Source organism: Clarias gariepinus, chromosome 7, assembly GCF_024256425.1.
Source record: "Clarias gariepinus isolate MV-2021 ecotype Netherlands chromosome 7, CGAR_prim_01v2, whole genome shotgun sequence".
In the NCBI taxonomy this organism is placed as follows: Eukaryota; Metazoa; Chordata; class Actinopteri; order Siluriformes; family Clariidae; genus Clarias; species Clarias gariepinus.
The window spans coordinates 40,442,501-40,470,022 of record NC_071106.1 but is presented as its reverse complement, the minus strand read 5'-3'; the positions used below and the strand labels follow the sequence as shown (position 1 = coordinate 40,470,022).

At 44.3% G+C, this 27,522-nt stretch overlaps 1 protein-coding gene across 2 annotated transcripts in view; it reads left to right on the top strand.

Moving 5' to 3' along the window:
* Nucleotides 1-27,522, top strand: part of LOC128527765 (rho GTPase-activating protein 42-like) — a 91,373-nt gene that overhangs the window by 24,378 nt on the left and 39,473 nt on the right. For both annotated transcript variants that reach the window (XM_053500333.1, XM_053500334.1), the window contains exons 2-4: nucleotides 2,095-2,190; nucleotides 12,465-12,526; nucleotides 24,074-24,145. In XM_053500333.1, coding sequence (XP_053356308.1) covers nucleotides 2,095-2,190; nucleotides 12,465-12,526; nucleotides 24,074-24,145 — 230 coding nt within the window. The remainder of the gene's footprint in view (nucleotides 1-2,094; nucleotides 2,191-12,464; nucleotides 12,527-24,073; nucleotides 24,146-27,522) is intronic.

The window sequence follows — 27,522 nt, the reverse complement described above, 5'->3', positions numbered from 1 at the left end:
ACTCCTGAAACAGTGCCGTCTTTTTCCTCGGGCGATTATCTTTTCCAGCAACTTGTTTTCCGTTTCTATTCTCTCACTTTTCCCTACATTTAACAACTAATTAAGGCTCATTTGTGTGTAAATTAGAGTCATTTAATTGCCAGAAATAGATCCTGGTAGTAAAATGTGCAAACATCCAATTAGTTTATATCGAGCTGTTTCTTGTGAAGATCAACAATTCGAGTTGAGACAGAAGAGAATGGAAAGTTCAGAGCAGGGCTCTGGGGAACAGTTTTTGTCAAGAATCTTTGAGAAACGCAAGAAAACAGAGGAGCAGTAACGAGCAGGAACCTGACAAAGGCGTTACTCATCAGGGCCGCTCTCGTTAAACGTTAATCAGAAACTCACGTTAATGTTTCACTTGGTGTGTGTCGTGTGTTTCTTCCTCAAACTGTAACCATACAGAACGTCTCTGTGTGCTCTGTAGTCTTTTGGTTCCCCTTTACGTGTGAGAGCCACAAAGCCAGCTTCATGAAGACACGGTGTGTTAAGAGTGTGTAGAATGGAAGAACTTGAGTCTCCTACACAGAGCTCTGACCAAACTCAAACCCACTAAACCATTAGCTTTGGGATGAACTGGAGCCTCCTGGACATCAGCACCTGAGCTCACTAAATGCTCCTGTAGGGTGTGTGATCAAACACAAATACACGAGATTCTCTACAGGAACATACGAGTCTGAAAGTCAGGGGTGCACATACTTTAAGTAGTATATACTGTAGCAGGTCCTGGTTCTGCTCTCGGGTCTGACACACTTTGTTCCTGAGAACAGGAGGCGTCCATGTAAAGACCTGAACCACCTCCTGTTGATCTGATGGTTCTTCTCGGAGGTTTTCACTCCCGATTACATCTTCAGCATCACTCAGCAGATCATGTTCCTCTTCTCATGGATGTTCAATTGTGTGTGATGATCTACTGGGGAAGGACTGATGGGCTTTGATGCATGGTTTTGGAATGTCTCTGCTTTTGTTAATCGAGATGAATTCTTTAGCCCGTGACACTTTGATCTCAGGCCGATGGCTTACAGCTCGGCTTCCCGAAGTCACAGAGCTTCTGATGAAGAATCATGTTTTACACTCTTACAGAGACACAGAGAGAGAGAGAGAGAGAGTTCCGAGTGTGTTCGGTGCTAGGCGTAGGATTCGCGCTCATCTCACCGGGAACACGTGACATCTTTCACAAGTGATGTGTGAATTTCCTCTCCGGTCAGATGTGTATCTGTGTCTTTTGTTGAAAGTGAGCTGCAGGTCACCAGCAGCTGATCGATCTGTAAAATCCCATCTCGGCCTTTTTTGATTAAAAGCCTGTAGAGAGCGGGAAGCTGAGAGAAACACAGAGAGGGACACTAAGAGGGACACAGAGAGGAACACAGAGAGGAACACAGAGAGGGACGCTGAGAGGGACGCTGAGAGGGACACAGAGAGGAACACAGAGAGGGACACTGAGAGGGACGCTGAGAGGGACGCTGAGAGGGACACAGAGAGGAACACAGAGAGGGACGCTGAGAGGGACGCTGAGAGGGACACAGAGAGGGACACAGAGAGGAACGCAGAGAGGGACGCTGAGAGGGACGCTGAGAGGGACGCTGAGAGGGACACAGAGAGGAACACTGAGAGGGACACAGAGAGGAACACAGAGAGGGACACTGAGAGGGACACTGAGAGGGACACAGAGAGGGACGCTGAGAGGGACACTGAGAGGGACACTGAGAGGGACGCTGAGAGGGACGCTGAGAGGGACGCTGAGAGGGACACTGAGAGGGACACTGAGAGGGACACAGAGAGGGACACAGAGAGGGACACAGAGAGGGATAACATGGTATTGGCCGGCTCCTGATGATTCCTGTCCCTCCTGTGTGTGTGTGTGTGTGTGTTTGTGTGTGTGTGTTTAATGGAACTGAGGTTTATTACTACACAGATGATTTTCTTTCTTTAATGCAAAACTTTTTTCCAGTATTACACAGTATTTTTTCCAAAATACTGAAGGTTTGTACCTGATTGTGGCCATGACTTACTAACGATATGTGTGTGTGTGTGTGTGTGTGTGTGTGTGTGCAGATCTGTCTGAATCTGTGTTGAAGTTTTCCCAGTCTCTGAGAGAGTTTCAGTTCGAGTGTATCGGCGACGCTGAGACAGACGACGAGATAAACATCGGTACGTAAAAATGTTTTTAATCCTGAATTCTTTTATTGATTGACTGTCACAGGGGACAGACTGCGGTGGTTTGGATGGTGAATATATCGGTAGAAGGATGCTGAGGTTGGAACTGCCAGGCAGGAGGTCTAGAGGAAGACCAAAGAGGAGATTTATGGATGCAGTGAGAGAGGACATGAAGTTAGTTGGTGTGAGAGAAGAGGATGCAGAGGATAGGGTTAGATGGAGGCAGATGATTGGCTGTGGCGACCCCTGAAAGGGAACAGCCCATAGACAAAGAAGAAGAAGATTTATATTAATTACAGGAACTTTCTCAAAATGAGATTAACTTCACAGTGAGGACTTGGCCGTGTCCCCGTGTCCCACTTGCTCAACTAGCTCACACTCTGAGACAGTAGCTCCAAAATAAACACACACACACACACACACACACACACACACACACACTCCGTAATGTAGTAGAAGAGTGTCCCTTTGGTCCTCTCGGTGAGCTGTGTGAGTAATGGCTGGTCATCGATTGGGTTGGGCGTGACCTCCACGCGTCTCCATGCTGCAGGAGATCAGAGGCTCTGCAGGAGATCAGTGAGGGAGATTAATGGAGGTTCTGCAGGAGATCAACGACCTGCTGGATGGATCAGTCGCGCTGCTTCCTGCAGTCTCTCTCACTCTCACAGAGCGCACGCTTCAATTATTTAAAGTCACGTTAGCTGAATATTGAAGTAGTTAGGTAGTGTGTGTGTGTGTGTGTGTGTGTGTGTGTGTGTGTGGTTAGTGCTACACTTAGTGGACTGTGTGGTCATTATAGTTAAACTTCTCCCTTAACACCAGTGTTTAATCAGCATTCATGGCGCTAGTAGGTTTAGCGTTAGCGTTGCTGCACACACCCTGTGAAGCAGGAATTAGCTATAAAGTGTTATGCTAACTCGCGGCTAAACTGCTCACTGTGGCATTACTAACTGACCCGCTGTTCTGGTCCTGGCCACGCCCACTTCAGGTTTAATATGTGACCGCGTTTAACACCAGGGCGCTAATGATAGACACAGAGATGTAGGTGGTGTTAACTTACACTGTGTGTGTGTGTGTGTGTGTGTGTGTGTGTGGCTAATCTCTTTCTCTTGTTCTATCTCTTTTTATCTCTCTCTCTCTTCCTCTGTTTACTGCCGCAGTGAAAAACAAAATCAATAAAGTGGTCAACACCCACAGTTATGGGAATTTTACATGGATTCACAGTGTTTCGGTTACCGTGACAACGCACTCATTCTGTCTCTTCTGTCTTTTCTATTTTTGTCTTCACTTGCTCCTCTTTTTCTTGCTCTTTATGTCACCTTTATTCTCTTATCAACTTGTCTTTATTTTTCTGGCCTTCTGACCTTTTTTCTTCCCTTTCTTTCTTTTCTCTTGATTTTCATTTGCTCCTCTCTCTCTTTCTCTCTCTCTCTGTCTTTCTCTCTGTCTCTTTCTCTCTATCTCTGTTTTTCTCTCTTCCTCTCTCTCTCTCTCTCTCTCACCCACCCTCTCTCCCTCTTCCTCCCCCTGTGCATGCTCTGGTTGTGAGAGAGCATCGGGAAGACTGTTTGGCATCTTGCCAAGTTCTTGGAAGATTGTTTTTTATTTATTTGTTTATTTTTCTTTAACCAGTGAGTTTTTTCAATTAAAAAAAGCTAAAACATTTAAAGTGAGAGAGAGAGAGAGTGATCGAAGCTCCTTGGGGCAGAATAGCGTCGGGTGTGTTTGTGGTGACGGTGTACATGGGGTGTCATGGTCCAGGTCACCCCTCTGTCTGTCCCAGCAACGCGAGTGGTGATCTCCAACATCCCTCCATTCATCAAGGATGAGCAGATACTGAGGGAGCTGGCGTGCTTTAGGAAGTTCACCGGCCGCATGAAGCCCAGCCCGCTCGGGTGTAAAAGCTCCAGCGTGAAGCACGTCCTGTCTTTCCATAGGCAAGTCTTAATCATTTTAAATGACCAGGAGGAAGTGAGTTGACATTGGACACAAAAGGCTGAGCTGTCCACATGGAGCCCTGCAGCCGGGGAGCTCTGGGGGCGACTCGGCCGGGAGACAGCGGCAGCAGCGCGGGGACAGCCAGCCGGAGAACACCGAGGAGACCAAGGCCAACGCGGGCCACAGCGACACATCGCAGACACGGCTCGAACAGGTCACACACACGGAGACACACACACGGACACTGAGGAACAAGCGAACTGCTTTCTAGAGCGCCTAAACCATTTACAGATACCAGATGCAAAAGAAAGACGCGTGAAAACGCTCCTACTGTACAAAAAACCCCAAAGCCCCCTGTCACTCAGGAAAAAGTCAACAGAGACATTAAGTCTCTAAAAACAGGAGTCTCAACAAATCGACCTAAAAACTGAAAAAATTGTTGTTAATGTTGTTAATGGTGGGGTAGGGGGGTGAGGAATGTAAGACAAAAAAAAAATTTTTAAAGCTTTTGTACATACAGTGGCTTGCAAAAGTATTTGCCCCCTTGAACATTTCTACATTTTGTCACATTACAGCCACAAACATGAATCAATTTCATTGGAATTCCACGTAAAAGACCAATACAAAGTGGTTTACACGTGAGAAGTGGAAAGAAATCATACATGATTCCAAACATTTTTTTTACAAATAAAAAACTGCGGGGTGCGGGGTGTGCGTAATTATTCAGCCCCCTTTGGTCTAAATGCAGTCAGTTGCCCATAGACGTTGCCTGATGAGTGTTAATGACTAAACCGAGTGCACCTGTGTGTAATCTAATGTCAGTACAAATACAGCTGTTCTGTGATGGCCTCAGAGGTTGTCTAAGAGAATATTGGGAGCAACAACACCATGAAGTCCAGAGAACACACCAGACAGGTCAGGGATAAAGTTATTGAGAAATTTAAAGCAGGCTTAGGCTACAAAAAGCTTTCCAAAGCCTTGAACATCCCACGGAGCACTGTTCAAGCCATCATTCAGAAATGGAAGGAGTATGGCACAACTGTAAACCTACCAAGACACGGCCGTCCACCTGAACTCACAGCCGAACAAGGAGAGCGCTGATCAGAAATGCAGCCAAGAGGCCCATGGTGACTCTGGACTCTGTGGAATTCCAATGAAATTGTATGTTAATACATTAGTGTGTATGTTTATGTAAATATATAGTGTGTGTGTATACAGCGGTGTGAAAAACTATTTGCCCCCTTCCTGATTTCTCATTATTTTGCATGTTTGTCACACTTAAATGTTTCTGCTCATCAAAAACCGTTAACTATTAGTCAAAGATAACATAATTGAACACAAAATGCAGTTTTTAAATGAAGGTTTACGTTATTAAGGGAGAAAAAAATCCAAACCTACATGGCCCTGTGTGAAAAAGCGATTGCCCCCCTTTTTAAAAAATAACTTAACTGTGGTTTATCACACCTGAGTTAAATTTCTGTAGTCACCCCCAGGCCTGATTACTGCCACACCTGTTTCAATCAAGAAATCACTTAAATAGGAGCTACCTGACACAGAGAAGTAGACCAACAGCACCTCAAAAGCTAGACATCATGCCAAGATCCAAAGAAATTCAGGAACAAATGAGAACAAAAGTAATTGAGATCTATCAGTCTGGTAAAGGTTATAGAGCCATTTCTAAAGCTTTGGGACTCCAGCGAACCACAGTGAGAGCCATTATCCACAAATGGCAAAAACATGGAACAGTGGTGAACCTTCCCAGGAGTGTCCGGCCGACCAAAATTACCCCAAGAGCGCAGAGACAACTCATCTGAGAGGCCACAAAAGACCCCAGGACAACATCTAAAGAACTGCAGGCCTCACTTGCCTCAATTAAGGTCAGTGTTCACGACTCCACCATAAGAAAGAGACTGGGCAAAAACGGCCTGCATGGCAGATTTCCAAGGCGCAAACCACTTTTAAGCAAAAAGAACATTAAGGCTCGTCTCAATTTTGCTAAAAAACATCTCAATGATTGCCAAGACTTTTGGGAAAATACCTTGTGGACCGACAAGACAAAAGTTGAACTTTTTGGAAGGTGCGTGTCCCGTTACATCTGGCGTAAAAGTAACACAGCATTTCAGAAAAAGAACATCATACCAACAGTAAAATATGGTGGTGGTAGTGTGATGGTCTGGGGTTGTTTTGCTGCTTCAGGACCTGGAAGGCTTGCTGTGATGGATGGAACCATGAATTCTACTGTCTACCAAAAAAACCTGAGAGAGAATGTCCGGCCATCTGTTCGTCAACTCGAGCTGAAGCGATCTTGGGTGCTGCAGCAGGACAATGACCCAAAACACACCAGCAAATCCACCTCTGAATGGCTGAAGAAAAACAAAATGAAGACTTTGGAGTGGCCTAGTCAAAGTCCTGACCTGAATCCTATTGAGATGTTGTGGCATGACCTTAAAAAGGCGGTTTATGCTAGAAAACCCTCAAATAAAGCTGAATTACAACAATTCTGCAAAGATGAGTGGGCCAAAATTCCTCCAGAGCGCTGTAAAAGACTCGTTGCAGGTTATCGCAAACGCTTGATTGCAGTTATTGCTGCTAAGGGTGGCCCAACCAGTTATTAGGTTCAGGGGGCAATTACTTTTTCACACAGGTCCATTTAGGTTTGGATTTTTTTTCTTTCTAAATAATAAAAACCATCATTTAAAAACTGCATTTTGTGTTTACTTGTGTTATCTTTGACTAATAGTTAAATGTGTTTAATGATCAGAAACATTTTGTGTGACAAACATGCAAAAGAATAAGAAATCAGGAAGGGGGCAAATAGTTTTTCACACCACTGTAGGTATATATGTGTGTACATATGTTTATACATATGTTTGTGTGTATATATATATATAATGTGTGTGTGTGTTTGGGGGAGTATAATATGCACATAAACGAAAAACTTGTAAATCGTCTCACAATAAAGGGCGTAGAAAACTCAAACTCTCTCTCTCTCCTTCCTGTCTCTCTGTCTAAAACACCGGAAGATTGTAATGTACCTGACGGCAGAGGTGTTGTGTGTGTGTGTGTGTGTGTGTGTGTGTGTGTGTGTGTGTGGTGGGGCAGAGGGAGGTATTATGGGGCATGTGTTGGGGTTATTGGGGGTAATTACAGCTGATGACAGGGGGCATCGTTGAGCTTGACTCTAATTAACTCTGTCTAGTTTTGTTCCTATAAAATCCCAGAGGTTCTGCTGAACAGAGGTGACACGTGTCTGTCTGTAGCGTCGTCCATCTGCTCTACTCTTCCTCTCTTCTCCTGTGGTGATGTACCGCTTCCCATGATGCTCCGAGCTGAACCCATCCAAGCCTCCTTCCCACATCACTCCCAATGTTCTCAGCACGGACACTGTTTTCATCCTCACCCTAACCAGAATAAACTTCTTACTGAAACTTGGTTAACTTAACTAACCCGTTTACTAGGTAGTATAGTTAGCCTAGTAAACGGGTTTGTACTGAAGTACAGAGAGTCTGTGTTTTAGCTCAGAAAGGGGGAAGAGGAGATATGGAGGACTAGAAGGAGGAGGATGGAGGAGGGAGAGGAGCAGTGATGAAGGATGGAGGAGGAGGAGCGATGCAGTAGGAGTAATAAAGGCTGAAGGAGGTGGAGTGATGGAGGTTGGAGGAGAAGAATTGATGGAGGTTGGAGGAGAAGGAGTGATAGAGAAGGACTGATAAAGGAGGAGGAGGAGGAGGATGAAGAGTGATAAAGGTACCATGTAGTAGCATGCAGCGGCCGCTCCCAGTCCAAAATAGTGCTGCTTTTGTTTATTTTGTGAGCCTGTTTTTACATGGTATAGGAACATCGGAGCAATCACCAATTATGGAACTCAGCAGCCCAGTATACAACATACAGGATGAGCCGCGACAAAAGCTAAGCATAATTGTTACACAATTATGTGTAACATAATTGCCACAAAGGGGCTGTAAAACTGGGTGCTTATTATAGGATGCCTTGATGCGCCTCTTAGGTTTGTGGTATTTTTTCCACTGATTGTGTGCCACATCTGCTTTTTTTCACATAAAGATGCTGAACCAGACAACATCCCTAGCAGAATGTGCTGAACGCCTAGCAGATGTTCTTACTGACATCTTCAACCCTTTATCATGAAGTGTTTTGAGTGACTCATCATAAGGCACATCAAGACCCTCCTGACACCCCATACTAGTCCCGGTGCGTGGTGTGATTAGGGCTGAGAAGTAGGTGGGCGCTGAGCCATTATTAGATTTGTAGGCAAACATCACGGTTTTGAATTTGATGCGGGCACTTACAGGAAGCCAGTGGAGGGAGCAGAGAAGTGTGGTGGTGTGGAAGAACTTGGGCAGGACATTCAGCATTTAATTCCATCATCCCCCAACACATGATCGGGAAGCTGATACTGAACACCTCCCTCTGTAACTGGATCCTGGACTTTTTGACCGGAAGGTCTTAGTCAGTGTGGATCGGGCAAAAAAACAAAAAAAACATCCAGAACCACCACATTTAGCACTGTGGCCCCTAGAACAACGAGTCAGCATACAGAGAGGAAGTGCAGCGGCTAACGGACTGGTGTAAAGACAACTACCTGTCTCTAAATGTCTATAAAACAAATTGAGATGGTTGTTGACTTCAGGAAAACATGGAGCGACCACTCTCCACTAAACATCAACGGCTTCGCTATAGAAATCGTCTGGCACCAAATGCCTGGGTGTCCACCTGTTGGAGAACCTTACCTGTTCTCTCAACACCAGCTCTTTGAACAAGAAAGCCCAGCACTGTCTTTTCATCCTGAGAGTTTCATTTTTCATCCTTGCAGTTTCTTGGACTACCTCAATTCACTATCACTGAGTATTTCATCGTGTTGTGTTGTTGTTGTCATGTTGCTTTTTATGCACATGCACTTTATGTTGTGTCTTGCTGTCTTTTGTCTAGTACTTAGATATTTTTGTTAATTTATGATGTGAATTTGGTTTGTCTTAACTAGTCAGCTAATTAGGTGCCTTAGCTGGCTAAATAGTTAAATTATGCTGTAAATACGTAACACCTTGGTTCTGGAGGAATGTGGTTTTGTTTCCATGTGTACTGAACTGTATATGGTTGGAATGACATTTAAAAAAAACCCTACTTGAGGAGGAGGAGTGATGAAGGAGGAGTGATGGAGCTCAGGAGAACGCTCTGAAAGGTTTTTTCAGTTAAAGTTGATGGATTATAACTTTTATTCTTTAGGAGTGTGAGTGTTAGAATCGCTTTCACCGAGCAGTAGTGTGATCTGCTGTGATGCGTCCAGTCATCGATGAAACCCACGCGTCCTGAACGACTCCACCCGACCTCTGAGCTCCGTCCTGATGTTTGTGGACTGAAAGTGGACTTTGAAGCTCCAGCGTTCTGTCAAAGGATGAGACGAGGGCGAGCGACCTCTCATCGATTTCATTCCATCTCTTCCTCCTGTGACATTCACAATCCAGCACAGATATCATCGAATCAATCTCAGAGCCCATCTCACCTCCGCCTAGGTTTAATGTCTCTCAGAGTCTTGCACACAGGTCACGTCTCCAAAAGTCACGTTTGTCCGACACTTTACACTTTAATGTTAATGATTCTGAAGAAGAAGAAGCTAAAAAACTTCATCATCAACAGCAGCAGAGGATATTACAGTGGGAATAAAGTCATACACTCATCAGGATTTAGTATTTCTCCTCCTTATCATCTACAGAACATTAACCTGTAACTCTACAGAAAGTTTACATCCCTGCTTAGGTACTGCCTGAAAATGTATAAAATTATGATATAAATAATCATGTGTTATTTAAAATAATTATTTCAGTTCATCTACTGAAGAGAACTCATTTAATGCTGTTTCTTCTGATTGAAACGCCACCTGTCTCACACAGTCTCAGGCAGCTGAGGTCTCGCTCCACCTGTCTCACACAGTCTCAGGCAGCTGAGGTCTCGCTCCACCTGTCTCACACAGTCTCAGGCAGCTGAGGTCTCGCTCCACCTGTCTCACACAGTCTCAGGCAGCTGAGGTCTCGCTCCACCTGTCTCACACAGTCTCAGGCAGCTGAGCTCTCGCTCCACCTGTCTCACACAGTCTCAGGCAGCTGAGGTCTCGCTCCACCTGTCTCACACAGTCTCAGTCAGCTGAGCTCTCGCTCCACCTGTCTCACACAGTCTCAGGCAGCTGAGGTCTCGCTCCACCTGTCTCACTCTTCACAGCCTCACTATCAACCCTAAAGTTTAAAACCCTGAAACACTCGAACCGCTGTGAGTCTGAGAGAGAGAGAGAGAGAGAGAGAGAGAACATCTTCTGCACCATGCTGAGGAAGACATGGAGAGACAGAGAGACAGAGGAACAAAGAGACGGAGAGATGCACAGTGTTTAGGGAGAAAAAGAAACAACCAGCAGTGTTAAAGAACTACAGAAAGCAAAAGGAAAAAAATTGTAAATAAATAAATAAATAAGTGCTATAATCTTTGTTAAAGCTCTCATATGCAAATAATATAAGATGAATTAATCAGTTTAATTTAAAGCCTAAGAATGTATAATTGGCAATGAATTAAAATAATTTAATTTAATTATTTTATTTTTTTTTTAATTTAATTAATAATTTAATTTTACAGAACAGTTATCTTCAGTCAGGTTTAGTCAGCAGGTCTCTAATGAACTGATTTAATTATGTTTCTTAAGATAAAATTAGATAAATATATAATAACATACAATCTGACTGTTTGTTTACTGTATAATTCACACTTTTAAGCTCTGGTTAGAAAGAATATTTTATTTCTTTTTAATTTCTGTTAATTGTTCATTTCTGCTTTAGATGAAATCACCCCGGATTTCTCAGACATCAGGACGAAAGTGACTGAATCATTGTGAAATGTGGTGTACAAACTTTTGCACTCATCCACCTCCTTCTTTCTGTTCTGCTTCTTTTTTTCTCACTTTACAACTGTCTGAATTTGAGTTTCCCTATGGGGAAACACACACACACAGACACACACACACACAGACACACACACACACACACACACACACACACACATACACACACACACACACAGAGTGCTGCTGGTGTCATTGAGGCCTGGCGGTGACATGGTGCTGCACCGGAGCTCGGGTGTGTGTTTCTGCTAAATGAACTATTAATGTCCGGAATGTGTGTGTGTGTGTCTGTGTGTGTGTGTTCAGGAGATGATGCATGGCCTGGTAATGACATTGGCTGGCTTTAGCGAGTGCGGCTATGCTAAGTGTCCAAACGCAGGATGATGAAGGAGGGGACAGAGGGAGGTGTCGTGTCCCTCCTCCATCTCTGTCGTTAATGAAGTGAGACGGCCGCGAGCACCTCCGCACCCCGGCCATGTGCTGGGTCACGCCTCATCTTCCTCTCCATTAACACACACACACACACACACACACACACACACACACACACACATACACATACGTGCGCAGGCCTTGATGGTGGTGTGACTGAGTGTGAGATGCTCCAGTGGATAATCCAGAGCTCAGTGAGATGAAACACACACAAGGCTCACAGTGTGTTCATGTGAAACACAAAGCCAGAGAGATGCAAAACTCAACACCAAGCATCCTCCAGGACGCCCTTCTACCTGTTGCTGAAATCATCACAGCTGGAATCCCCACCTCACCAGATCTCATCACAGCTGTATTCTCCTCTTCCATCCATCCATCTAGGAACCTCTGTAGACCAGCGAGGGGCCGCGGAGGCCAGTAGTGATTACCATCATATTTGTTCCCAGTTTCACGAGCATAGTAGGACCTCCAGTCAACATTCACACACTACGGGCAACTTGGTAACGCCAGTTAGCCTAATCTGCATGCTGTGGGAGGAAACCGGAGAACCCAGAGGAAACCCACCTAACACGGGGGTGCATGCAAACTCCACACACACAGACCCTGAGGTTGGAATGGAACCTGGACCCTGGAGGTGCGAGGCTGCTAACCAATACACCACGGTGCCACCATAACACCCCTCACCTGAAACTAACACAGCTGTACACTGCTTTACCCGATCTGATCACAGCTGGATGGGTTGCTGTACGATGCAGTGTTTAGGTAACAGAGGTGTAATAAGCTCACAGCGTGCCGTATTGATCTGACTCATCGATGTGAGGGTTTGAGGGTGGGAGTGTGTGTGTGTGTGTGTGTGTCTGTGAGTGATCATTAGTATAAGCTCCCTGAGTAATAAATCAGCATAATGTTATTCCTATTGATCTGTGCAGACGGTGCTGTGGTTTGATCTTGGGCCAGATGTTCTGGATGAATTAATAAATTCACGTTTCTCTCGTTTCAGCTCAGTCTTTTAAAGAATTCTCTCAGCTGCTGAACACCATGGAGGAGGAGAGACGCCGCCTTGTGAGTCTTTACTTTTATACATTATGCTGTAATAACACACACACACACACACACACAGTGTTTAACATCTCCACAGTGAGAGTGGATCAGCACTCAAAAATAAAACCGATATAAAGTGAAACTGAAGCCGTGTGAAACTAAGGGGTGCGTTATTAAACACATTAATATTATTTTTAGTAAAGAAAATATTCAGAAACTGAGCTGAGAAATACGAGTCACAAAGCAAATATTTAAACGAATATTAATCAGATCTGTAGTGTAAAGTCTCTAGAAACAGAAAGTTTATTATCGGGCAGAAAGATGGTTGGAAGGTTTTGTACATCGTTTTCATTTAGAAATTAATTTCCATTTAAACAAACAAACAAACAAACAAACAAACAAACATGGGGCTGATGAGCTCATACAGCAGACTCGTTAAAGACTTCTACGTTTCTTTTTAAACTCTGATTAATGTGTTTTAACTATTGGTGATGAATATCGTCTTTAATTATTCATTATTTATGCAGGTGTTTAATAAAGCACAGGATAAGATTTAAAGATTTTTACACCATTAATGAAGAATTTATTCGGCATTGACAGTAAGGCCAGCTAAGGGAGGCTCGTTTCTCTGATTAATTAGAAAACACTACTGTGTGGTGTGTGTGTGTGTGTGTGTGTGTGTGTGTGTGTGTGTGTGTGTGTGATCAGATCAGTGCTGATCAGCAGTTCTGTGAAGGAAAGATTACGTTGATGCGAATGTTTTTTGAAAAATACTGAAAGGAGAAAATCAGACTGCTGCCCGAGCCGCACATTAAACAAAACCTCTTATTCATCTAATTTGCACCTGATTAGTTATGCAATTAATTTTATTGAATTAGTGTAATTAGTGTGTTTGTTAATGTTCCTGGCTGAAGGTGTATCGTGTGCTGTTTAAAGAGAGGAAGGATTAAACCCCCTGAATTACTCATTAACATCAGTAACTGAGGTGTACACACACACACACACACACACACACACACACACAGCATTACACTTGGTCACATTTGGACTTAATCATAATCATAAATAATCATTATTTCTCTAATTAATCTTTTAATCTTTTATTCTAGAATTTTCTCATAAAAGTATTTGTCCTTTAAAACAGCTCTAAAAGATTAAGACTAGTCCAGCGGTCATGTGATTCAACAAACAGCAACTGAATTTATGTGGAAACATCATTTAATGAAACCAAAAAGATCTGAAGGATATTAGTGCCGTTTCTCCCAGAACGTCTTGTGCATTTATCACTTCCTGTAAGATGAACTTTATAAAGGAATCGTTTCACACTTTAACTTTCACCTAATGATATTATTCATCACAAACGTTATGATTTATGCACCGCAGGTCTGATTAGGAGAGCCGTAGTTTATTATATTCTGCTATTAATGACTGTAGTGTTGTGTAGTGTGAGTGAGTGTGTGAGTGTAATACACACTCACACTGCAGTTGGGAGGTCACGGAGCCCGGGGTTAGGGTTATGGTTAGGGTTGGGGTTAGGGTGTGACCTCCTGTGTCACCCTGAGATACTCATGTGTAGCGCTCGCACCGCTGCGGTCAACACGTCTGATTATCGTGCTCGGATAATTGAGTCTCATTGGCACCACATGGCGCCAAAATAGCAGACGAGCGCTTAAGTTTGGTGCATCGGAAACATATTTTCAAAGGGATTTTGAGTCAAACTGGGACTTGTGCTGAAATTTTTGATGAATGAGACCTAGACTCTGAGCGCAGGACGGTGATGAGACTCGGTGAAGACTCGGTACAGAGTCAGTACGTCTAAATGATGATCCCGGCCGAGGAGGTTCGGAGCTCAGTGTAGTCGTTGCAGTGTGAATGTGATGGGTAGACGTGGGGGAGGTGTGTGTGTGTGTGTGTGTGTGTGTGTGTGTGTGTGTGTGTGTGTGTATGGAGGTTGGGCGGAGGGTAGATGTGGGGGGTAAATTCTCCAAATTCTTTTCAGGTCTTTATGAGCTCCTGCCTGTGATTTCACATTCCTGCTAAAAATTATTTTCTTTTTCCAAAATGTTTAATGATTCCCTCTGTAGTCACGGCTGAAAATCTTGTAAGTAATTGAACACCACTGAGTGTTCTAACGCCAGCTGGTTAAACACTCGCAGTAACCATGTCTCTTTGGTGTGCAGCGTGTTAGAGTTATTAATATATTGATAAATACTAAACATAAACATTTAAAAACACTGGTGTTAATCCACAGAGTCTGAGCACTGAGGAGATGATAATACTGAAACATCAGGACTGTATTCTCAGTGTGTGTGTGTGTGTGTGTGTTGGCTCAGGTGTGGTTCATTAATCCCCGTTATGGACAGTCTGTTAATGTTTCCTCAAACCAGTGTGTGAGCACGATTACTGTAATGAAGATCTGAGGAGCTGCACATGGTTCCTCACCTGCAGGTGAAAAGCTCCAGCTCTGTTAAACCCACTTGAGATCTAAAGACTCTTTACATCTCCTCTAAAGGCTCATGTTTTCTCATGTCAGTTACTGAGAAGTTCCATGCTGCTAGATCAACTATCAACTATCTATTCTTACAAGCCTTGGAATCTGTGGAACAGCATGGCAATGGTTTGCTTCTTACTTAGAAGATAGCTTGTATGAGGTGACATGGAGGGGATCCACATCTGCCCCACGCAGACTCTTTACTGGTGCCCCACAGGGCTCAGTACTTGGTCCTCTTCTGTTCTCCCTCTATACTCGGTCTCTTGATAAGGTCATATCATAGCATGGATTTTTATATCATTGTTATGCAATGCATTGTTATTCTCTCCTTTCCTGCCTCAGACACGCAGGTTTCCACCTGAATCTCAGGATCTCAGCATGCTCAATCAGAGTAAAACCGAACTGCAGTTCATCCCTGATGATTCATCCCTAGGTCAGGACCTTTTGATCTCCCTGAACAACAATCAGATCACTCATTCAGCCACTGCCTGCAATTTTGGGGTAACTGTGGACAATCATCTGTTATTTCCCCCCCACATCGCTCACCTTTCTCGCTTCTTTGTTGATTTCTTCTTTACAACATCAGAAGACTCCGCCCATTTCTTTCTTCACAGGCTTCTTGTTATTTCCGGACTGGACTACAGCAACTCACTCCTGGCAGGTCTGCCTCTGTCCACCATTCGTCCTCTGCAGCTGGTTCAGAATGCAGCAGCACGTCTCATTTTCAACCTTCCAAGTTCTTCCACAAGTTCTTCTATCCTCCAGCACTGCTCGCCTCGTCCCACTGTCTCAGGGATCGAGGAAGACATTCATCCAGACTCTTTTCTGTTCTGGCACCGAGGTGGTGGATTGAACTTCCTCTAGATGTCCGTACAGCCGAGTCCCAGTCGTACCTGTGGAACGAGTCAGAACCATCGGTACTTCAGAACCCGATTCAATTTAATTAAATTTTATTTATATAGCGCTTTTAACAATTGTCATTGTCTCAAAGCAGCTTCACAAAAATGAAAGAATTTTTTAGAAAAGAAAATATTCACTTCACTCGCTCAATTTCACAACACTACAGTTACGAGGATCCTTTGGCCTCGCTTTGCTTTTATCTGCGAGATAGGGGTTTAAACAGGAGGGAGACTGACAGCACACACACTCACACACACTCACACACACATCTGGACACAATCTGCAGCTGAGAATGGAAGAGAAATGTCGAGAGAGATAGAGAGAGAAAGATAAGGCGTCTGTGAGCTGAACCGTAACTCAATCTGACCCTGAGTGATCCAGTAGAACAAGGATGTTCTGTGTGTGTGTGTGTGTGTGTGTGTGTGCTCTGTTCCTGTGTGTGCTCTTTATTCCCCTCATAGTATACCCGTGTCCCCCCGATGAAGGAGAGCGCCCCCTGCAGTGTTCAGGGGTCACTCCGGCTCCGGCCGCATCCCGAATCCACACCTGAATTTTTGCTAAACACCTAGGTGTTACTGTAGCGTGCACACTGAAACACACCGCGTTACACAGCTGCTTATTAAAATGCTTCCTTCAAGAGAGATGGAGGTAAAGAAAAGACAGAACAGGAGGGAACAGAGAGAAAGGAACAAAAGGAGAGAGAAAGTTTTCAGCATGAGTCTATAAATGTGCTAAAATATTTACACTTTCAGTTTTATGAGAGAACTTTGGAATCTTTTCACGGGAAAAGTGCGAGTTAATGTTTTCCGCAGCGCTGCATTAGCATTTTATGGCATTTATTACATGTTTAATAATAAAAGTGTATTCAGACGCATAAATAAAAAAACCCTAGTGCATTATTAGGCTATAATTTATGCAGTGCTACAAAAGACTCATATCCTGCCTCAGTGTGTGTGTGTGTGTGTGTGTGTGTTGCTGATGTTCTTCCTCCTGCGTAGCTGCTGATAGCGCGCTCTCGTTGTGTCGTTATCTCGGTCAGACATGTTCAGCTGAGTGAAGCTCACTTATTATCGTTCATGTTCAGCATCACCGCGCTACAGTAACGTCGACCCGCCCACACAGAGTCCTCGGCCAATCACACGCTGGCCTCCTGCCGATCACGGACAGCTGAGATATCGTCAGCATTCACCCACACACACACTTTTCCTATGATAGGGTCAGCTAACTCACCCTCGTCTCGTGTTGAGATAGTAGCGAGGCTAGCACAAGTAACCCATAAACTAGATATAGACCATTAGCATCATCACCTACAGTGGGGCAAAAAAGTATTTATTCAGCCACCAATTGTACAAGTTCTCCCACTTAAAAAGATGAGAGAGGCCTGTAATGTTCATCATAGGTATACCTCAACTATGAGAGACAAAATAAGAAAAATATCCAAAAAATCACATTGTAGGATTTTCTCAGTAAAATAAGTATTTGTTCACCTACAAACAAGCAAGATTTCTGTTTCTCACAGACCTGTAACGTCTTCTTTAAGAGGCTCCTCTGTCCTCCACTCTGTATTAATGGCATCTGTTATCAGTTTAAAAGACACCTGTCCACAACCTCAAACAGTCACACTCCAAACTCCACTATGGCCAAGACCAAAGAGCCGTCAAAGGACACCAGAAACAAAACTGTAGACCTGCACCAGGCTGGGAAGACTGAATCTGCAGTACGTAAGCAGCTTGGTGTGAAGAAATCAACTGTGGGAGCAATTAGTAGAAAATGAAAGACATACAAGACCACTGATAATCTCCCTCCATCTGGGGCTCCACGCAGGATCTCACCACAAGAACTGTGAGCAAAAATCCCAGAACCACACGGGGGACCTGGTGAATGACCTGCAGAGAGCTGGGACCAAAGTAACAAAGGCTACCATCAGTAACACACTGTGGTTAGGGTTAGAACCTCATGAACCTCATGTTTGGAGGAGAAAGAATGCTGAGTTGCATCCAAAGAACACCATACCTACTGTGAAGCATGGTGGTGGAAACATCATGCTTTGGGGCTGTTTATCTGCAAAGGGACCAGGACGACTGATCCGTGTAAAGGAAAGAATGAATGGGGCCGTGTATCGTGTGATTTTGAGTGAAAACCTCCTTCCATCAGCAAGGGCATTAAAGCTGGTACTTTCAGCGTGACAATGATCCCAAACACACCGCCTGGGCAACAAAGGAGTGGCTTCATAAGAAGCATTTCAAGGTCCTGGAGTGGCCTAGCCAGTCTCCAGATCTCAACCCCATAGAAAGTCTGTGTTGCCCAGCGACAGCCCCAAAACATCACTGCTCTAGAGGAGATCTGCATGGAGGAACGGGCCAAAATACCAGCAACAGTGTTTGAAAACCTTGTGAAGACTTACAGAAAACGTTTGACCTCCGTCATTACCAACAAAGGGGATATAACACAGTATTGAAATGAAATTTTGTTATTGAGCAAATTATTATTTTCCACCATAATTTGCAAATAAATTCTTTAAAAATCCTACAATGTGACTTTGTGGATTTTTGTCTCTCATAGTTGAGGTATACCTATGATGAACATTACAGGCCTCTCTCATCTTTTTATGTGGGAGAACTTGTACAATCGGTGGCTGAATAAATAATTTTTTTGCCCTACTGTATGTTAGCCATATTGGCTACAAAAAATCACAACACTGAGTTATGTAAGAAAGTCAATCAATGCTGGTTCTGAAGTCAATAAAAGTTGGTCTAAATTAGTCAACTTGTTTTGGTACCGTACACAACTCGTCACAAAAGTCTTTTTGGTCTTACTGATTCAATACCAGTAACATTCTTATCCTGTCGTTTCTCCGTGGAATACTATCGCTGTAACCAAAGGTGCCCGCTCTGGGAATGAGCCACTTTGTGGTTATATTTGGGAATACTTTTCAATTTTAATCCTGTCTCCAGCTGTTATAAGCTCCAATATCATCATTACTGAAAACCTTTAGCAGATACCTACACGCTCAGAGGAACCTTAAATCCAGCACCACATCCGGTCCTAAACATCACTCTTGTTCTGGAGGTAGAGTCCCACTTACATTCCACAGCGGCGTAACACACTCTAACACACTCTAACACACTTTAGTTACACAGGTAAAGTATGTTAATACTGTGCATACAGAGGGATCTCACGCTTATCAACAGCAGGGAACCTGCTTGATGCTTGGAGTTAGAAGTGGTTGTCCAGAAGTGCTGTGAGTGAACGTTTGAGGAGCACACTGAGGCAGTCCTGAGACGCAACAACAACTGTCAGGACTCGGGACGGCTTCCATGAAGGAGTGACGGCTGTGTGTCAGTCCAGAGGGAGGAGTTAGAGCTGATGACCTCATTGTAGTGACCCCTGCCTCAGACCATCTCAAACCTGCACCGCTCACCAAACACTGGACCTTAAATATATGATATCTGTGCTTTCATCACAATCTCTATAAGTATAACACTGAAGGGAATATCGACATCGCCTCAAGCTGCAGAAGAAGTTTCTTAGAAAGTCTGGGCATGTCCTGAAGAGGAAAGAGAGAGAGAGTGAGATGGAGTACTTTACTCGAACAGCTCCATCTGAGGACAGGGGACGTCCTATAAAGACCGCATATAAAGATCTCTTAGAATGTTGAGGAGATGACTCGACCTCTGGTGAAGGTATCGGTGTTCCTCAGTACACAGCGCAGCAGGAGATCTTCTCCAGGACCTGCACAGGAAGTGAGAAGGTTAAAGTAGCTCCAGGAGTGGCTTATAAAAACACAAACATGGAACAAACCACAACCATGAAAATCTTACACACACACACACACACACACACAGGACTACAGGGTCATATAAACATCTATTAACACACTACTTATCACCATGCAAGGGTGTGTGTGTGTGTGTGTGTGTGTGTGTGTGTGAGAGAGAGAGAGAGAGAGAGAGAGAGAGAGACATCTGCAGTGGCTGCAGATGTTTCCTCTTTCTTTTGCTTCTTTCCTCTTTGTTTGGTTCCAGTTCCAGCACAGGAGCACCTCACACACACACACACACACACACACACACAAACACGACTGAGGATCTTCGCTTCTGTGTAATAACTTGAAAAACTTGAGTCACGATACAACGAGTTCAGGTTTTGGATCAGTGACCTGAGCGTACTGTGAAGAGCTGTGAGAGGGCTCTGTGGTGTGTGTGTGTGTGTGTGTGTGTGTGTGTGTGTTAGGGCTCTATAGTGTGTGTGACTAGTGCTGGGCTCTCCGACTTTATTTAGAGACACTTCAGACTGATAGAAGATTCCAGAACTGTCCTCTGAGCTCATCTCAGGACGGCAGGATTATTTAAGGACGTGCCACAGACATGTGTGATGCAACACTAAGACTGAAAACTGCTCAGTGTTCATGGTTTCCTGTGAGACATGCACAAGTTCCGCCTCCAGCCATGACATGCACGTGCCCTCCTGGTGATTGAGTTTCTGGTACTGGTTTTGTTTCCCGGTTCAGAACCCTGGATGAGTATGACTGGGGATTATTGTGGGTCTAAATGAGCGGTGTGAGGTGTAACAGAACTAGAACCTCTGAGTGATGGCGGCATTGTGGTTCCGCCCATCTGTCTGAGAGTCTTGTTACAGTAATATCACCACCACCAGCAGAGGCACTCAGTAAATTTTGGGTTTAATCCAAACAGCATCAAGGGCAGAGCAAGGTCAAATGTCCAATTAGTTTATCTTCACGAGCTTCTTTGTTGTTTGAGGTTTTTAGTTTTTTAAGAGAAGGACCAGACCTGTATTGACGGGGAGACGTCGCTGTTCGCGCTGGTGGTGTCGGGTTCGACCTGTTGACGTCACGCTGCATCTTCTTCACCGCAGTATGGCAGGATAAAGGCTGAGTGTGTAGAAGTGCAGCTGAACATGTCATCTACAGCACGTCCTGCGCTTAACCCTGCATTAGCCATTTAAAATTTGAATGAAATATTTGTATTTATGGTCAGTGAATACTGAAAATATCACAGCAGTGCTGATATACAGTACAACAGCACGACCTCAAGTCTGATATTGCTTTCATACAACAGTTGCTCAAACACCATTTATTATTAACAGATTATGATTTGTTTCTTAATTTAACCAGTTGCTCCGCCCACACATATCCTTATTTAGATTTACATTATATTTCCACTTATTTCACTGAAAGGTAGTGCACTATGTAGGGAGTACAATCCCTTGTTCCACACACCAAGTAGGTCAGAACTAAAACACTCAACCACACTTATTTAGGAAAAAGACAGTGGCGCAGTGGTAAAGTGCTCGGCCTATCATCCGGAGATCGCTGGTTCGAACCTCGGGTGATGCTGTAACCTCTCACAGCCGGAGGTCTAGAGAGAGCTGATTGGTCGAGCTCTCTCAGAGGGGAGGGATGAGGGGTACTTAGTGCTCCCACATTAATTACGGCTCTACAGCCAATCAGGGGCGTCTGTAAGCTCGCACACGTGGAAGGAGCGGCTAGCGCTTTCCTCCGAGTGTGTTACTCCGCCCCTAACGGTGATACCCCGCCCCTAACGGTGATACTCCGCCCCTAATGGTGCGTGAGCGAGCAGTTCGAAAAGATGCGGTCGGCTGACGTCATGCGGTTCGGAGGAAACACGCGATAGAGTGGTAGTAATAGCCTTAATGTGGAGCCCCCTAGTGACAGGAAGGAATTAGACACGACTAAATTAGGGAGAAAATTGGAAAAAAAAAAAAAAAAAAAGGAAAATTCTTTATAAACTGTGCGGAGCAACCGAGTCCAATCTGTCAGAATGTGGACGTGTAAAACACTCCGAATCGTCTGGAGTGTTTGGGGTCACGGTGTGGATTCTTTTGGGAAACTTTCTCATGGGAAAGATAATGAAAAGCCAGTGAAGCTCTTTCACGCTGAACGAATCTTTTAGGTCTGATGCCCTGGAAATAGTAGCGCTTTCAGAAGCTGGAGGCAGAAGCGCAGAGAGAAACACCACGTCTGATCTCAGGTGGTTTAAATCTGTGTGTGTGTGTGTGTGTGTGTGTGTGTGTGTGTGTGTGTGTGTGTTTGATGTTTGGTAAGGCGACAGAGACAAACTACAGCCTGTGAAATCAGGCTTTCTGTCATCTCCAGTAATGAAATGCGTCCACGCTTCTGCCTCATGAATCAGATTTCACGTCCCGTACCGGAGCTGCTCAGGAGCTACGTCTCACAAACACAGAAAAACACTGCAGTGTGTGTGTGTGTGTGTGTGTGTGTCTCAGAAACCACTCGGAAAACTTCGTATGAAGTGGAATAATGTGCACACTGATCAGCCATAACATTAAAACCAATGAGGTTTTGGGTTTCCCTTGGGTTACCAGGGCGACTCTGACCCCCTCAGGGTCAGAGGGGGGGTCTGAGGGGGGAGGGGGTTGCTGTGGTTCTGGGTTGCTGGTACTGTGTGCAGTGGGATGTGGTGGACCACTGGGTGTTCTGGTATCACAGTCAGCAGGCTGGGCTTTAGTCCCCCGGTCTGATTAAATCACAATTATAATCATCAGGAATAAAGTCTGAGTAGAGTGTGTGTGTGTGTGTGTGTATATATATATATATATATATATATATATATATATATATATATAAATCTGCTGTCTGCAAATTATTCATTCATTTAATGATTTTTCACTTAATGAAGCCTTTTATTCTTTATACAGGAATAAAGGAGTTGCTGTGGGGTGTTTATAAAGACCAGGCGCTCTTCTTGAAATGTTTTTTATTGTGTCATTGTTAAAAGATAAAGAGATGTTGTGTTTTTGCGTTTCTGTAACGCTGCATTGTGACTGTTAGAGCATTGCACAAAATAACTGAATCAGTTGTTGGTTATTATATCTGACATTGTGCCCCCTAACTGTGTAAATCAGTACTGCACCATGCAGGCACGTAGCCTGACCAGACCTGGTCACGATCTGCACTGTAAAGAATCATAATAAATCATAAATTATATATGATATTAGCCTGAGTTTCTGCTATTTAAATTACAATAACACTCCTCACGTTTTAAAATTCTTATTTAAATACAGAGGTAATGATTCGTTCAGTTTAAACTGAGTGGATGGATAGATAGATAGATAGATAGATAGATAGATAGATAGATAGATAGATAGATAAGATAAGATAAGATATACCTTTATTCATCCCACAGTGAAGAAATTAAACGTTACAGCAGCAAAGAACAATGTGCAAACATAAAGTAGTGACAGTTCCATGTATGAAGACAAAAAGAAAAAAATAGACATAATCAAAAATAATATTTTATTAATCCCAAAAAGAAATTGTTTGCATGTGTGTGTGTTTTTTCTGTTTTTAGTTCTCAAGGGAACTCTTTAACTAGTTCTGGGTCTCACTACAACAACAACATTTTCCATTCCTTTATTAAAAAGCGCCATTTGTTTCTGTGTTTAAAGATCCATTAATCTAACTCCATTTAGGAACCCTCACCACCACTCTAATATGAGTCTGGAAGAGTGACTATAACCTTTAATTATTTCTACACATAATTAGACTGTTCCTTTCTTTTAGTCTAAAACATTACAATTAGACTACACACACACACACACCTGTCCAGGTAAAGGGATTGCAGCAGGAGTGAGAGAGTTTAGAGAAAAAAACTAATCTCTGCTTAGAAAGAATGAGAATGTACAGAGCAGGTTTGTGATTATGCCTGCAGCACCATAATGACTGTAGGTATATATGTGGCATTGTGTGTGTGTGTGTGTGTTACTGTATGTTCTGAGTAAAACGTGCATGCGGAGAGCTCAGGCCTGTTTCACGAGACTCATATTTCTCTGGGCTCTCACAGCCTCGCTGCCTTTTACAGGCCGTAATAAAACACACCTCCATTTTCTCATTCCTCTTTATTATTCAGTTGCAGGACTTCAGCACGACTTTACATTTTCTTTTTCTAGCCGTCAGCAGTGCAGAGAGCCGTGTTGGGCTCCACGCTCATATTAAGTGAATATTGATGAAGGAAGCTGAATCTCTTTAGCGTCGGTGGTGTGAGAGATCGAACCCGAACCCACCGAGCCGTGATGAAATATACAGTCAGACAGGAGATTTGCTCAGTTTAACCGTGCATGTTAAAGCTCTCAGCTTTCTGCTAAGATTAAACTCGACTTTTATGATTGATTTTTAGATCCAGAACGCTGACGATGTGCTCATCACGCCTCTGGAGAAGTTCCGTACAGAGCAGATCGGAGCGGCCAAAGTGAGTAAACCTTCATTTACATTCATAAAGCTGAACATGAAGTACAGGACTGACGTTTAATGCCTTGATCAAATCTCCCTAAAAGAGCAGTATGTAGTGTTTATTTCATGTGAAGCGCCCTCTGTTGTCTAAACTGCAACTACAACAGAACACTCTCTATAAAGCATACACAACTCACAGATACGAAACACTGCCCAAAATCACACCTCCTTAAAATTGACTGGAGCTGGTGTTTTACCCCTGAGACTAACCGGAGCTGGTGTTTTACCCCTGAGACTAACTGGAGCTGGTGTTTTACCCCCGAGACTGACTGGAGCTGGTGTTTTACCCCCGAGACTGACTGGAGCTGGTGTTTTACCCCCGAGACTGACTGGAGCTGGTGTTTTACCCCCGAGACTAACTGGAGCTGGTGTTTTACCCCTGAGACTGACTGGAGCTGGTGTTTTACCCCTGAGACTGACTGGTTTGGGTGTTTTACCCCTGAGACTAACTGAAACTGGTGTTTTACCCCCGAGACTGACTGGAGCTGGTGTTTTACCCCCGAGACTGACTGGAGCTGGTGTTTTACCCCTGAGACTAACTGGAGCTGGTGTTTTACCCCTGAGACTGACTGGTCTGGGTGTTTTACCCCTGAGACTGACTGGAGCTGGTGTTTTACCCCTGAGACTGACTGGAGCTGGTGTTTTACCCCTGAGACTGACTGGAGCTGGTGTTTTACCCCCGAGACTGACTGGAGCTGGTGTTTTACCCCCGAGACTAACTGGAGCTGGTGTTTTACCCCCGAGACTGACTGGAGCTGGTGTTTTACCCCTGAGACTAACCGGAGCTGGTGTTTTACCCCCGAGACTAACCGGAGCTGGTGTTTTACCCCTGAGACTGACTGGAGCTGGTGTTTTACCCCTGAGACTGACTGGAGCTGGTGTTTTACCCCTGAGACTGACTGGTTTGGGTTTTTTCTCAAGACTGACTGAAGCAGGTGATTGATGCAGGTTTAAAACAGACATGTTGGGGAAGGGAGAAAAGTTTATGGGAATGTGATGGGCAGGTTTGGTCTTTGGGACAGGAATGTAGAAGGACAGATGGTGGTGGACTGCAAAGAGGATGGAAATGGCAAAATGAATCCCTTTTTTCAGAAGAGGCAGGATCATCGGGTGACATATAAAAGTGGAGGTTTGAAAACAGTATGAAATGAATATGAATATGAAACAGATCAGTGACTAAAAAGTGTTGGTAGGGGAGAGTGTAGCCAGACAACAGAGATACACAGATGGTGGTGTGTAAAATAACCCTGGTGGTGAGGAAGGTGAAGAGGACAAAGGCAAAGCAGAGGACAAAGTGGTGGAAGCTGAGAAAGGAAGAATGTTGTGCAGTTTTTAAGGCGAAGAAGTTAAGACAGGCTCTGGGTTGTCAGGAGGTGCTTCGAGTTGACTGGACAACTACAGCTAAGGTGATCAGGGAGACAGGTGGGAGGTACTTGGTGTATCATCAGAAAAGGAAAAAGTGGACAAGGAGACTTGGTGGTGGAACGAGGATTCCAGGAATGTATGCAGAGGAGGAGGTTAGCTAAAAAAAAGTGGGACACTGAGAGGACTAAAGAGATAAGACAGGAGTACAGGGAGAGGCAGAGTAAGGTGAAGGTAGGTAGGAGAGGCAGTTGGTCCTGATGACATACCTGTGGATGTATGAAAGTGCTTAGGAGAGGTGGCAGTAGAGTTTCTGAGTAGTCTAACAAGATCTTGGAGAGTGAGAGGATCCCATGGGAATGAAGGAGAAGTGCATTAGTGCCTTTAAAAACAAGGGAGATGTGCAGAGCTGTGCAAAGGAAGGAATAAAGCTAATGAGCCAGACAATGAAGCTGTGGGAAAGAGTAGTGGAAGCTAGGTTAAGGGCAGAGGTGAGCATTTGTAAACAACAATATGGTTTTATGCCTAGAAAGAGTACATCAGATGCAGTATTTGCTTTGAGGATGCTGGCGGAGAAGTACAGAGAAGGTAACAGGGAGTTGCATTGTGTCTTTGTAGATTTAGAGAAAGCGTGTGACAGGGTGCCAAGAGAGGAGCTGTGGTGTTGTATGAGGAAGTCTGGAGTGGCAGAGAAGTATGTTAGAGTGGTGCAGGACATGTATGAGAGCTGTAAGACCATGGTGAGATGTGCTGTACGTGTGACAAAAGTGTTCAAGGTGGAGGTGGGTCTGCATCAAGGAGGAGAGGTGGGTCTGCAGACAGGTGCTCTGGTGATGGACAGGATGACAGATGAGGTAAGACAGGAGTCTCCGTGGACTATGATGTTTGCAGATGACATTGTGCTTTGTAGCGAAAGCAGGGAACAGGTGGAGGAAAATCTGGAGCGTTGGAAGTACACTCTGGAAAGCAAAAGAATGAAGGTTACTTGTAGCAAGACAGAATGTGTGTGAATGAGAAGCCCCCAAGTGGAACAGTAAGGCTACAAGGAGCAGAGGTAAAAGAAGGTGCAGGACTTTAAGTGCTTAGGGTCAATGGACCAAAGCAAAGGAGAAAGCACTGGAAAGGAGGTGAGGCAGGTTGGAATAGGTGGAGAAAAGTGTCAGGTGTGTTATGTGAAAAAAAAGAGTATCGTAAGAATGAGAGGAAAGGTGTACAAGACAGTGGTGAGACCAGCGATGCTCTATGGCTTAAAGACAGTGGCACTGAAGAAAAGACAGGAGGCAGAGCTGGATTTAGCAGAGATTTTGTTGAGGTTCTCAAGGATTGTGACAAGGATGGATAGGATAAAGAATGAGTACATCAGAGGGACAACCCATGTTAGATGTTTTAAAGATAAAGTCAGAGAGGCCAGATTGAGGTGGTTTGGACATGTTCAGAGGAGAGATGGTGAGCATATTGGTAGAAGGATGCTGAGGTTGGAACTGCCAGGCAGGAGGTCTAGAGGAAGATCTAAGAGAAGATTTGTGGATGCAGTGAGAGAGGACATGAAGTTAGTTGGTGTGCGAGAAGGGGATGTGGACGATAGGGTTGGATGGAGGCAGATGATTCGCTGTGGCGACCCCTGAAAGGGAACAGCCCAAAGACAAAGAAGAAGACTGACTGAAGCTGGCGTTTTACCTGCTGAGACTGCCTGGGGCAGGTATTTTATCCCCGAGATTGACTGGACTGACTGGAGCAAGTGTTTTACCCATTAAAACTGACTATAGCGGGTGTTTTACCACTGAGACTGACTATAGCTGACACCCCTCAGAGGAGGATCTCTGTGCTGCATCTCAGAAGACATCCGGGCATCTACTCCGCGTGCCCGCTCTTCTGAATGACTGCAGTGTGATGCCCCGATGTCCTCTGAGATGCAGCTAGTGTGTTGTTCAGTCCATCAGGATTTAACGGCACAGTGAGGGAAGATGGCTGTTA